General features: G+C 44.7%; 1 protein-coding gene across 1 annotated transcript in view; it reads right to left on the reverse strand.

Moving 5' to 3' along the window:
* Nucleotides 1–12,318, reverse strand: part of ITPR2 (inositol 1,4,5-trisphosphate receptor type 2) — a 357,167-nt gene that overhangs the window by 219,496 nt on the left and 125,353 nt on the right. Inside the window, exon 21 of the mRNA XM_032767262.2 lies at nucleotides 11,158–11,308. Within this exon, the coding sequence (XP_032623153.1) occupies nucleotides 11,158–11,308 (151 nt within the window). The remainder of the gene's footprint in view (nucleotides 1–11,157; nucleotides 11,309–12,318) is intronic.

A 12,318-nucleotide genomic window follows, 5' to 3' on the forward strand; every position in this document is an offset into this window, starting at 1 on the left:
TATGACACATGAGTTAGTGCTACTCTTTGAGCTTTTGAGAGGCCGGAGTGCGGCTAGATTATTATTAAGATTAGTTTTGGTAGATCTTGAAAGTTTTAATTGATAACATCAGCGCCCAGGTCACGAGACTAGCGAGCAATGTACTAGGCATGGTGATGCCGTTAGTGAGATTGCAATGCCGCCTCGATATTAACGCTAGGAGATCGTTTTGACTGTAGCACTAACACCACAGACCAGTTGAGAGCATCAGAGCAACTGAAATTGCGCAAACATTTGATTCCCTGAAACTGAAATGAATTATACAACATATAGCTAAAATGATGTAAGAGATTTTAGCGCGCGCATGCGTGCTATAGCGGCTAGCATCCCTGCCAAGAGTCACAAAAGATAACTTGCTGGAATTGCCATCCCTGGACATGTATAACTCACAGACAACTGCACCTCGCTGCAAATATGTAACCATAACAGATATTCAGAGTGTGGAGATCTGTCCTCTGACTTAAATAGAGACTTCCATCATCCTCACTGGACCCGCTTAAATTAGTAGGTACATTTTCATGACCGACTTAGAACCTTATAACATTAGATTCTCTCACTCTAGAGACTTGGCAGAAAAAACGGTTTGACACTAGTAACTTGCGTACAGCGACAGGTGGCACAACTGTGGATATTTAGGCATGTATTGAGCACACGTAGATGATTGATGTGAAGCCATATATGAAGAGGATAGTTAGACCACGATATCAGTATGAAATGGGTGTACATTTTTCTGTGAAAGCTGTTTGTTTATTTAATCTTTATAGTTATAATATCAGCTCCGAAAATTCACGCAGAATAGTAGAATAACGACACTAATAATGTAATGATAAAATTTGTGAGAATGACTGAGAGAGAGAATCTATTTGAGACTGATGATATGAAAATTAAGCATGCTCTAAATATATTTAAGTCTCATTAATTTAATATTGATTTCTAAAGGACTGACTACCCAAGAATAGGTGAGAGGACAAGGGATCAGAGTGTGACAAATTCGGCTCCCTCTAAAACCTTAGGGGGTACCGTGCTTATTTGCAAGACATTTGTTCCACTAGTGATCTTCACACAACATCGGGTTGCAGTGCTCCAATAACCTGTCATCTGAATCTAAGGAAGCTTATGCGAGGTCAGAGGGTGGAACAGCTCCGTTCCGGGCCCGCCTCTCTACTCTAGATTCTACCCACCAGGGCTGGCGCGTGGATTGCATGAGCTGCTCACATTAGATACGTACCCGTCTATACCACACCACACCGCCACTACAACTCCGGGCTACTCCCCAGGGCCTCGTCCCAAACCTTCTTCTAGCCTCACCAGCACCAGAGCCACTTTAGTAGCCAGGAGTCTCATAACGCTTGTACTACCTTAGTCCGTCACGCAGCACACCCTCAGCTCCCCTCTCAGTCCCTTGTACCTCCTTGCTCCCAGCTCCTACACGCACTTCCTCTCCTCTGGCTTCCCTCCCTAGAGCCTGGAGTGAGCTCCTTTAAAAACCCAGGTGGCCCTGATTAGCCTCCTTGATTGGCTGCAGGTGATCTTAATGAGCCTGTCTGCCTTAAATTGGTCTAGCAGTTCCTGATTACTGTAGTGCAGCCCGCTGCTCTGGTACTCGGGAACAGAAACTACTCGTCCAGTGACCAGTAATTTCCTCTACCAGAGTCCTGTACCCACTGGTTTGGGTCTGTCACACAAGGCATGCCACCTCTGCATCACTCATTGAATCTGTCCTAGGTCAATAGGAGAAGTTTTTTCCCCTTCTGATCCCAAAAGATCAGGAACAAAGAAAACCATGTAATTACTTATTATTGTTGCTAAACGGTAGTCGCCAGGAGCCCCCTCATGGACCAGGCATCTGTTGCTCAATGCTGTACAAACACCGTCACGTGAATGGGTCTTTGCACCAAAGAGCTTACAATCAAAGTATAAAGGAGAGGAGTTGATTTCAGACAGACTGACAGGAGCTCAAAGGAAGCAGCGAGACAACATTGGCAGTAGGAGAGGCTTTGGTGTCAGTGCAACAGTGGCCTAACCGGTGTCCAGTTTTTTTTGTAGCATCGCAGCAGATGGTTTTTGATGAGGGTAAGGGTTAGTTTTGTAGATGTTGAGACTTTTCTAGGCATGAGGGCACATGGGAGAAGACAAAAAGTGCTTGTTTGAAAATGTAACAGGTGAACAGTGGAGTCTGGCATCGTGGCCAATCACCGTGTGTAAAGCGAGGGAGTCCACAGCCACTAGTGCTCCCTGAGACTCAGCACCCCGGCTGCTTGTGCACGCCTTCCATGTGAGGGGTAATGGCTGGTGGATCTGTATATGTGGGTTCAACTGGTAGCTCCTCACTCCTTTCCCTGCCCCTCCATGCAGGGCACATAGGACCTGCATTCCCACCCCTCAATACATCCACATGAAGCAACGTAGAGAGCCCCTCTGAACTAATATGGTGCTGGCTGCTCAGAAAACCAAAGCAATGAGCAGTATAGATTAAAAGAGAGGGATTTGAACCCCATTATGGACTTCAGCAATCCTGCCTCGTCTCCTGCGCTTGTCTCCTCTGTCACTGAGGAAAAATGGGCTGGATTTCATCTAAGGCCTGTTGAATTGATATGATGGTTTCTAAGTCTTTGTTATATATATCCATTAGCTGCTCTTTTTATTGTTAACAAGTTCTAAACATCATTTTGAGGCAAGCTTTGATGAGCAGCAACTAAGAAGACAGTTCCTCACGTGTCAGACTGGAGAGAAATTTATCCCAACAGTTAAAAACAGTGATTCAGCGACTTTTGAGGATTAACTCTTTGGAATTGGGCGAGTGTATCAGATTTTCTATAATAAGTAATTGCTCTTATTGACATTATTTGGACAAAGAAAGCCAGTTACAAATGGGAAGGTTAACTCCCCTCCAGGTATGTTTTGATTTTCTAGGAGTGGAATATTCTCTTCTATTGTGTCTTTTCTGCCCACTTTAGGCCTGTGCCCTATGTGATCCTGAGAGCAACCTTCCTTTTCCAGTGAACCCATACAGCGATACATTTAACCAATCTTGCAACTAGAAGGCCCACTGAGATTCCCTGCACCCTTTATGGACTTGAGGGCCCAGCATGCCATTAGCAGAGATTAAATCCCTTGCCTTACTCCTCCTCCGTTGAAGTGAATCTGAGCAACCACTTTCTGGTTTTATGTCCATGTAGTATGGAAAAGGAGGTCCATCATCACAAAAGACAGATCTTCAAAAAAGATATCAGTGGAGTTTCTTCTAGATCAAGTAGGTTGCTAGCAAACTGGAGTGTTTGAGGTGTATGTGTTTGTGGAATTTATTAGGAGAAGATCCAGTTTTATTGGGAGAATTGGGAGCTTGAATGTGGCTCTGTATTTTCAGATAGTCGGGCCCCGATGGAATGTAGAAGCTGTCCCACTCTCTCCCTTTAATGTTTATGTATTCTATTTATAATGGCTATCCGAAGGTAGCTTTAGTTTATTGAGAGGTTGAAGTATGGTTTAATGAAGAAAAAGCGGACTGTTCCGTTTGTTATATGTACTTGTTCTGCATGCTTTATGAGGGCAAATTTCTAGGGAAAACCTGAATAAATTAAATACCTCTTTCACAAATGGAGCTATAACTTTTATGTCTGGCAAATAATATTATAGCTCCAAGGATCGAAATAAATGTGCCTTAAGTATCAGAAGTGGTGTTGTTATATCGTTCTCATAAATGGCTATAACTTATTCATGCACAACAATTAAATTAAAGATAGTAAATGTGGCCGAGAATCACAAAGTGCAAGACATGTTAGAGTTAATTAAAGCTGCTAAAGGGTTTTTAATTTATCTTAGTGGTGACTGGTCATTGACAGGCACACCGTGGCGTCTGCAGAAGACCCCATGCGTCTGGCCACTGTTCATGCCCCAGGCTAGTTCTATATCAAATTAAATTAAAAGCTTACACGAATCAGTATATCAAGGGTCTCGGGATTCCCAAAAGAGCAAGGGCTTTGGAGATGAATCCGTGTTCCCTGCCATAAGTCACCTAATTGTAAGACAACTTACTGGCTAAGGGCCCACTTCTGAGCTGATTGGGCCCAGCCTTCACTGCGCTGACTCTGTGGAGGTTGTGGGCTCCTTAACAGTTCCTGCGATCAGGACCGAGTAGGAAGAGCTGCGCTCTGCCTGTTGTCTTGGTAGAGGGGGAAACAGGCAAGTCCTTTGTGGAGTCATGGTTTCTATATTCAAGGAATATCCATATCCAGCCTTCGCATCTATCTGATTATCCCACAGCTCAGGTCACCTCCGGAACTCCCTTTTTCCTAGGCCCCAGGGGCACCTTTCTTCCACAGGCTTTATCTGTTGCAGGAGTGAAGAGAGGAACACTGATAACATTAGGATGCTGAGTGACTGCTCCTCACATCTTCAGCTTCCAAGGAGTAGTTGTCTTAGAGTCCTCGGTCTGAAAGAGGCTCTGGCAGTGGGAGGAGGCCGAAGCTTGATGAAGAGGGACAGTAAAACCTCTAATGTTTAGACCAGCAGCCTGAGACTTTTTTTCAAAGGTCCTGTGGTGAGGCTAAAGAAGGTGTTTGGACGAGGCCATGGGGAAGTAGCCCAGGGAGTTGTAGCTGCCATGCAGCTGTTACAGGAGGTACTATAGACAGCTGCAATCCACAGGGCCCTGGGCTAGAACCTAGAGTAGAGGGCGGGCCCGGGTTCCCCTCAAACCTCCCAACTCCTGATCAGACACAGGAGGAGCTGACCCAGACTGTGGGGAAGATCACTGAGGTGAACAAATCTGCCAAATAAGCGCAGGACCCACCAAGGTAGAGGAGGAACTTTGTCACACTTGTCTGTCATAAAATTCTTGGGCTAGTCAGTCCCTCTTAGAAATCAATATTAAATTAATGAGATAAAATTTAACTGCTATTCTCTACAGTCAAATAGATTCTATTTCATATTCTTATCCTAATTTAGAGTTTCCACCTTGGATTTACAACAGAATTTAAAAAAAAAACAAACAACACAGAACTGTACACCTTTTCTATTTGGTCACACTTCTTCTCAAAACCTACTATCACAGGATCCGCAAATCAGTTTCCAACTGGATGTAGTTACTGTCAAAACCTTGCGTCAAGTGAAGAATCAATTTAAGATCAAGCGATGTAAATGTACAATAAGGCAGTGACTGAGTTTATAATCCAGGGCAAACTCCCACTATATTCTTATCTTGCAGGAGTTTTGACTGCATTAGAGCTGCAGGACTGAACCTATACACAATGCTAAAATTTAAATACATTTATTTATGTTGTTAAATCATCAGTTTCAGGAATCAAAGTTGGCATTTCAGTGCTGTGCCACAGCTGGGGTTTAGTGCTACAGTCAAAAGCTCTAAGCTTTAATTACGAACCATGCACTCTCACAGCATTACAGCCATAGCCTAGACATTTGTGATTAGTGACTGGGTGGATTAAATAAAACTTTAAAGATCCCAAAAACTAATGATTAGCCCCCCAAAAATAAAACCTAACAATTGCATAAGGGACCTTTATTTATCTAGTTTTTAACATTTAGCGTGTTTGTTTGTTTTTTTTAAAAAAGATGATCAACATAAGGCTCAAATTTTGCAGTCCAGGTAGGCATAGCCCTGAGTGAGGAGTTGTGCAAAGCCACACATCTCTAGGGCTAACAGGGTGTACCAAGTGTGCCTCCAAAGCCAAACCCTGTCTCTGCCTGCATCGAGGGTGCACAGACTGCACAAACGCTGTACAGCTCTGTGTGGAGGGGGAATCATGGCCATCCCCCTGCCCCTTTGAGAAGGATGTGAGCTCCCATGGATGCAGAGAGGGAGCAGTACCTGCACTCCTGTGAGCTTAGGATCTGGGATTGTCTCTGTCCCTTGTTATTGGCACCAAAGATCTTCCACTGTTAATAAGGGCAAGGAACAATCCATCCTTTAAATGTTTACATACTATTAATGTATGATCAAACAAACGCTTACTGAAAAAAATCAATGTGGTGTTTTCTAAAGTCAAGCTGCCAACATATCTTCCTATAACCATGAAATGCAGATTGGGCTGTTTTCTAGTGTGATGCTGACTTTTTTTTATTTAATAAGTTAAGAAATGGGTATTATAAATTCAAAGTGAGAATTAAAAGTCAGGGCAGGTAGCGATAAAAACCGACAGATGAATCCAGACACTTCAGTTTTATAACAGGCAGAGAGTGAAGGCGTATAAAGGGGAATGGAACACCTAAAAATAATTACTACAGGTTATAAATCACAACATAACCATGTTGGTGGTTTAGCCTCATGATAGCACTTCTCTACAGGAGGGCTCGGCTCAATTCTTGGGGCCTGATTCTCTGATGCCCTGCATCTTGCAAAGTCACCAGTGCAAAGTAAGTGTAAAATACTAAATCAGAACAGCTCATTTTTGCATTGGAGCAAATGGCTGCACAAGGTGCAGGGTAATGGGGAACAGGGTCTATGGTTTCCTTTTCCCTGGGGTAAAAAGGAGTGAGTGTGTCATGGTGATAGCATGCTCAGCCCATCTAGGTGTTTTCCAGTAGCCCTTCCATAAGCAGGACTCCCAATAGCATCAAACCAATACTACAGCTATAAGGGCTTGTCTTCTTGGCTGCTGAAATTGATACAGTGGGTATCAATTTAGTCTTCATTCTCTAGTTGACCCCGATACTCCACCTCTCCAAGAGGAGTAAGGTAAGTTGACCAGAGTGTCTCCCGTCGATTCAGTACAGTGAAGACACCAGAGTAAGTCAACGTAAGCTACATAGTTGGAGTGGGGTAACTTAGGTCAACTTACCTCGGTAGTGAAGACAAGCCCCAAGACTGGACGTACAAAGGAGGAGTGAGTGCTCAACAGCAATCCTTCTAGCCAACCAGGAAGCTGTACTGATGGACTTTGATGAAATTTTGTCAGTTCCTCCATGGTTGCAAGAACGGAGGTTGTTCCCTTACATGGACCTCCAAGGGTTGGAAAAAAGGGTTGGGATGGAAAAAGTGGGGATATTCAGGTGTCTGACTAAGACACAGAATCATGTGGAAAAAATAAAAAGAAAGAGCAGCTATTCCACTGCTTCTGGGCCATTACTTCCTGTCTTTGCAATGCATATTTACGGACTCCTTAATGTTCAAGATATACTACTGACATGATTCATTGGAATACAGTCTATCATGTCACAACCTAGTTACTGATTTTTTGATCCTGAGTTTTAGGATATGAACTGAACAATTTACATCAGCTGAGGACCTAGCACCTGGATCCAATTCATTCATTCATCAGAAAGCTACAGCAAGAAACCAACTTATGGAGAAGTTATAAATAGTTGACATTTCATCCACACTAGCTGTCTTTTGAATGTCAACAACTACAATACCTGGAACGGCTTTCTACTTTTGCCTTTTTCATTTTAATCTTTGCTAAAGTTAACAATGATTGGTTTTTTTTTAAAAAAGCCCTTTCCTTTTCTGCTGCACTAAGATCTTCAGAGATACAGCTATCGGAACGTGGCCCTTGAGAATACTCAATGGCCAGAGATAAATCACTCTCGGAATGCATCCCCGCAATATATGCACCCTGAGGGCCTAATTTTTTCCATGCCAAAAGCATGTACATCCACAGGAGCAAGGGAAAAATGCAGAGCTGCCTGGAGCACACCAGGTTACATAAAGGGTAAAGGCCTTTCCACATTCAGTACCACTCTGCACATCAATAGTGAGACTAATGTGCAGCTCACATTCTTTTGGATACATAAGTTAGAAAAGGGGTAGACACCCACTCAGGGGCGGCTCTATGTTTTTTGCTGCCCCAAGCACGGTAGTCAGACAGCCTTTGGCGACAGCAGCTCTGTGGGTGATCTGCCGGTTCTGTGCTTTCGGCATACCAGCCGCCGAATTGCTGCCGAACCCATGGGAGCAGCGGATCTCCTGCAGAAAAACCACTGAAGGCTGCCTGACTGCTGCCCTCATGGCAACCAGCATGCCACACACACACCCTCCCCGGCTTGCCGCCCCAAGCATGCAATTGCTGCACTGGTGCCTGGAGCCGCCCCTGCACCCACTGGAGACAAGGCATGGTCAACCCGAGAAAATGCAGTCTCATCTTCTAGAAGTGGCTGCGTGGGATGTCCAGCAAGTCTCTCAAGCTATTCCAGCCTAAGAATAACTCACTCTACACAGCAAGATTTTATTGCAAATATCCAGGCCATGCTTGCACACCCAAATGACCCTACAGGATGCACCTAAGGATGCAGAACAGACTGACACCAGTTCAAACTGGCAAGGAACTCTCTCAGAAGAGACAAGATTCCTAGCCACTTGACTAGCAGGGGAGGGAAGAGAAGGGGTCATGTCCAAACACACACCATTAAGAAGTCAGTCCTTTTCAAGGCGGTGCTAATCTCCCCCACACGAGTTCACTGTTACACCCACAGCTAAACACATCTACAGTCCATCTGCAGTGCTCAGACTTACATCTGTGGAAACAACTACATCCAAGAAGGAAATTAAAAAGGGTCAGCACAGACAAAGGTGGAGGCTGCCCACAGGGACCAAAACACTTAGTCAAGCACCTTCTTGCTGAAAAAGGTGGAGATAAAGATAGAGGAAACGGCATGGGACACATTACTACAGACAGTGCTGCATCCAGTGAACCAGACTAGGTGCTGTGCATAGATTTAATTCAGTGAAATAGGTGTGGCGGAAAAAACCCACTTATGTTTGATCCCCTCCACCTACTTTCACTGTTCTCTAAATAGCACTACACTGAAGTGTACTGTATCAGAGAATCATAGAATATCAGGGTTGGAAGGGACCTCAGGAGGTCATCTAGTCCAACCCCCTGCTCAAAGCAGGACCAATCCCCAACTAAATCATCCCAGCCAGGGCTTTGTCAAGCCTGACCTTAAAAACCTCAAAGAATGGAGATTTCACCACATCCCTAGGTAACCCATTCCAGTGCTTCACCACTCTGAGTGAAAAAGTTTTTCCTAATATCCAACCTAAACCTCCCCCACTGCAACTTGAGACCATTACTCCTTGTTCTGTCATCTGGTACCACTGAGAACAGTCTAGATCCATCCTCTTTGGAACCCCCTTTCAGGTAGTTGAAAGCAGCTATCAAATCCCCCCTCATTCTTCTCTTCTGCAGACTAAATAGTTCCAGTTCCCTGATATATGTATCATCAGTACCTGTTATTCCCACAGATTTTATTCGTATCTTTCAGTGCTCTAACCCCTGACTTTCTGACCTTAGTTATATTGGGGTAGCTGTGGATTTTCACGGATTTGCTCTGGATTTACATCAGAATAACAGAGCACAATCTGACCCTCTGTGTTCAATAAATAACTTTTCTTCCTCCAGAATAGCCTGAAACACATTCAGTCAATGGGAGGGAGAAAATAGAATTGGTGAAACAGAGCCAGGGGTGATAGTGGTGAGTAAAGACAATGAGTGGAGGGGGACCCCAGGTTTACAGACGTGCACAGAGATCAGACTGATCTAAAATCACAGATCTGAGTGCCCAGCTCCTACAGACTCTGTGAAAGTGTGGATTTAGAAACAAAAAACATTGTTCCTTAGGGCCATTTCTAGAAGTGTATTTGCAATGCAACACGTCAGCAAAAACAGCCAATTCAAATTGCGGCCACAAGTCACAGATAATCGTCCCTTTCTGTAAAGTTCTGATGTGACTTCACCTAGAATATAGCGTTCTGTACAGAGCACAGCATTCTATGAAAGACTTTGACAAACAGGAGGCAGTTCAGAGAAGAGCAGCACCAGAGACAGAGGAAAGATTAAAAGAACTAAATATGTATTGCTTGGCTCAGAGATGACAAAAGGGGGAAACATGGTAACAGTCTATAAATATTTGAAGAGTATAAACATCAAGGGGGAAGCGGAATTGTTTAGGGTGTAACACAGACCCCACATATAATCTAATAAAATTAAGAACAGGAAAATTTAACTCTGACAGTGAGGCTGTGAAACACACTTCCTCAGGGAGGTGTGAAAGCCCCATTGTTTAGGGCATTTAAATTCTGACCTAGCCAAAATACAAGAAAGTGTTCACTAGGGAACAATCCTGCATCAGCAGGAAGACGGACAGGATGGCTAATAGTCATAGTATCATAAAAGGAGCAGATGGAAAAGACTTAACAGCTGCCAGCGCAGCACCTCACCTAACAGTGGACAAGCATCTTCCTCATTGACTGGTGAATGCCTGTGCTGTACATGCGCAACCGCTTGCGCCACACCCAGAAAGCTGCTACTCCCTCCACTTGTTTGGAGCTGACAGTTCCAAATCAGGTTCCAGGCTTCAGGGTATGTCTATACTACCCACCGGATGCAGGGCCACCGGGGGAGGTGGGCAAGTGGGGCAATTTGCCCCAGGCCTGCGAGATCTGGCTGAGAATCCCTTCTCTGGCTAGAGGCGCCTTTTTAATTTTTTACTCACCCAGTGGTGGTCCAGGTCTTCGGCAGCACTTCGGCGGCGGGTCTTTCAGTGCTGCCGAAGACGCAGTGTGAGTGAAGGACCTGCTATCAAAGACTCGGAGCGCCGCCCGGTGAGCACAAGCACTACAGCGGGTGGTGCCTTATTTTATGTCTGCTCCCCCACTTTGCCCCAGGCTCCCTGAACCTCTGGGCAGCCCTGGCCAGATCAGCGGGCAGCGATCAATCCGGTGGGAGTCGATTTATTGCATATAGTGATAAATCGACTCCAGAGCGCTCTCCTGTCGACTCCTGTACTCCACCGCCACAAGAGGCACAGACAGAGTCAACAGGGGAGTGGCAGCAATCAACTCACCACAGTGAAGACACCCCGGTGAGTAGGTCTAAGTATGTCGACTTCAGCTATATTATTCACATAGCTGAAGTTGCATAACTTAGATCGATACCGCCCCCCCCATGTAGACCAGGCCTCAGTATCCCATGTGACACTATCAATCAATCAGTCTAAACGTTCTTTTAAATTGATCATTTTTATGCATTCTGAAATCATCCACTGTCCACATAGTTGGATGGATGGGTGTACAGACAGATCAAAGACATATAGCATAAATTCCTTCCTTCCCAAATAGTGAATAATGCATTTTAATAAAAACTTTTCACTGCTTTTTCTCACCTCCATCCTGAAATTTGCTTAGTTTTTCGAAGTATGATGACATAGGACCCTGAACAATATCTAGAATAGCCAGCAGTGTCCTGGTCAGTCTGAGCAGCTCACTAAAACTATAGAAACCAAAGTATATGAGATTTCGAGCCAGGTGCACCACCTGCAGGAAAAGAAAAAATCATCACGATGAAGAAAACCTCTACAACATTAGTGGTGTTGAACTATACAATACAGTTATATTTTGTCCTGTCCTTTTGTCTTTCACACAGACTATGGGCCTGATTCAAGGCCCAATGAATTCAATGGGAGTCTTTCCATTGATGGGCTCAGGACCAGGCTCCTAATTGTCAAATGCTTTTCAGAGTTAGATAATGCAATTACTTGGCTAAATGAAAGCAGGAGAGGAAACAGCATGAGGTTTAGGCAGAGCTGGGGGGAAGATAGAGTTCCATCTGAAAAAAGAAATGAGAAGGGAAGTCTGAGGCAGAGAGATGCCAGAAGGCTGTTCCAGATGGCAACAGCTGCAGTGAAGAAGCATCTTGAAACAACAGCAGTCAGACTGTGGTAAGGTAAATATAGAGTGGAGGCAGTGCTGCATGGTCAGAGGTAGTTTAAGCTAGGGTTGCTGTAGAAGACTCAGTCCTATGTAACCTCTCTTCTGTCAGATGTGCTGGACAGTAATAAAGGACAGGATTATGTTGTGCAATACATGTCCTTTATTATCACATCCAACATAGAATATAGCACCTTTCATCCCAAGGATCTCAAACCTCTTACCTAACACAGAGTGTATTTATACCCCCCTCCCACACACAAATCACGTCATTTGCTACTGAAATGCAGCCACCTCTGGTATGGTGAGGAACTGCAGCTGTTTAACAGCACACAGCAACACTACAGTATACAAAACAAAAGTGGGAAGCTGTAGCAGGGTGACCACCCGCTCCAGCCTGGAAGGGGTTGGAAAAGCCCTGCAGAGGGCTGGGGCTGGGCAAGGCAAAACTCTAGCTGATCGGGGAAGTAGCTGCAGCTGGGGCCACGTCCCAAACTGAGCAACAGGGCCTTATAAGAAGGCCAGGGAAGCCAGAAGGAGGACTCTCCCTCTGCCTGTAGATGGAGAAGAGCCTGGTTGCAGGGAGCTAGAGATAAAGTACCTGAGTGGAGCAGGGC

This window comes from Chelonoidis abingdonii, chromosome 1 (assembly GCF_003597395.2).
Source record: "Chelonoidis abingdonii isolate Lonesome George chromosome 1, CheloAbing_2.0, whole genome shotgun sequence".
Taxonomy (NCBI): domain Eukaryota; kingdom Metazoa; phylum Chordata; order Testudines; family Testudinidae; genus Chelonoidis; species Chelonoidis abingdonii.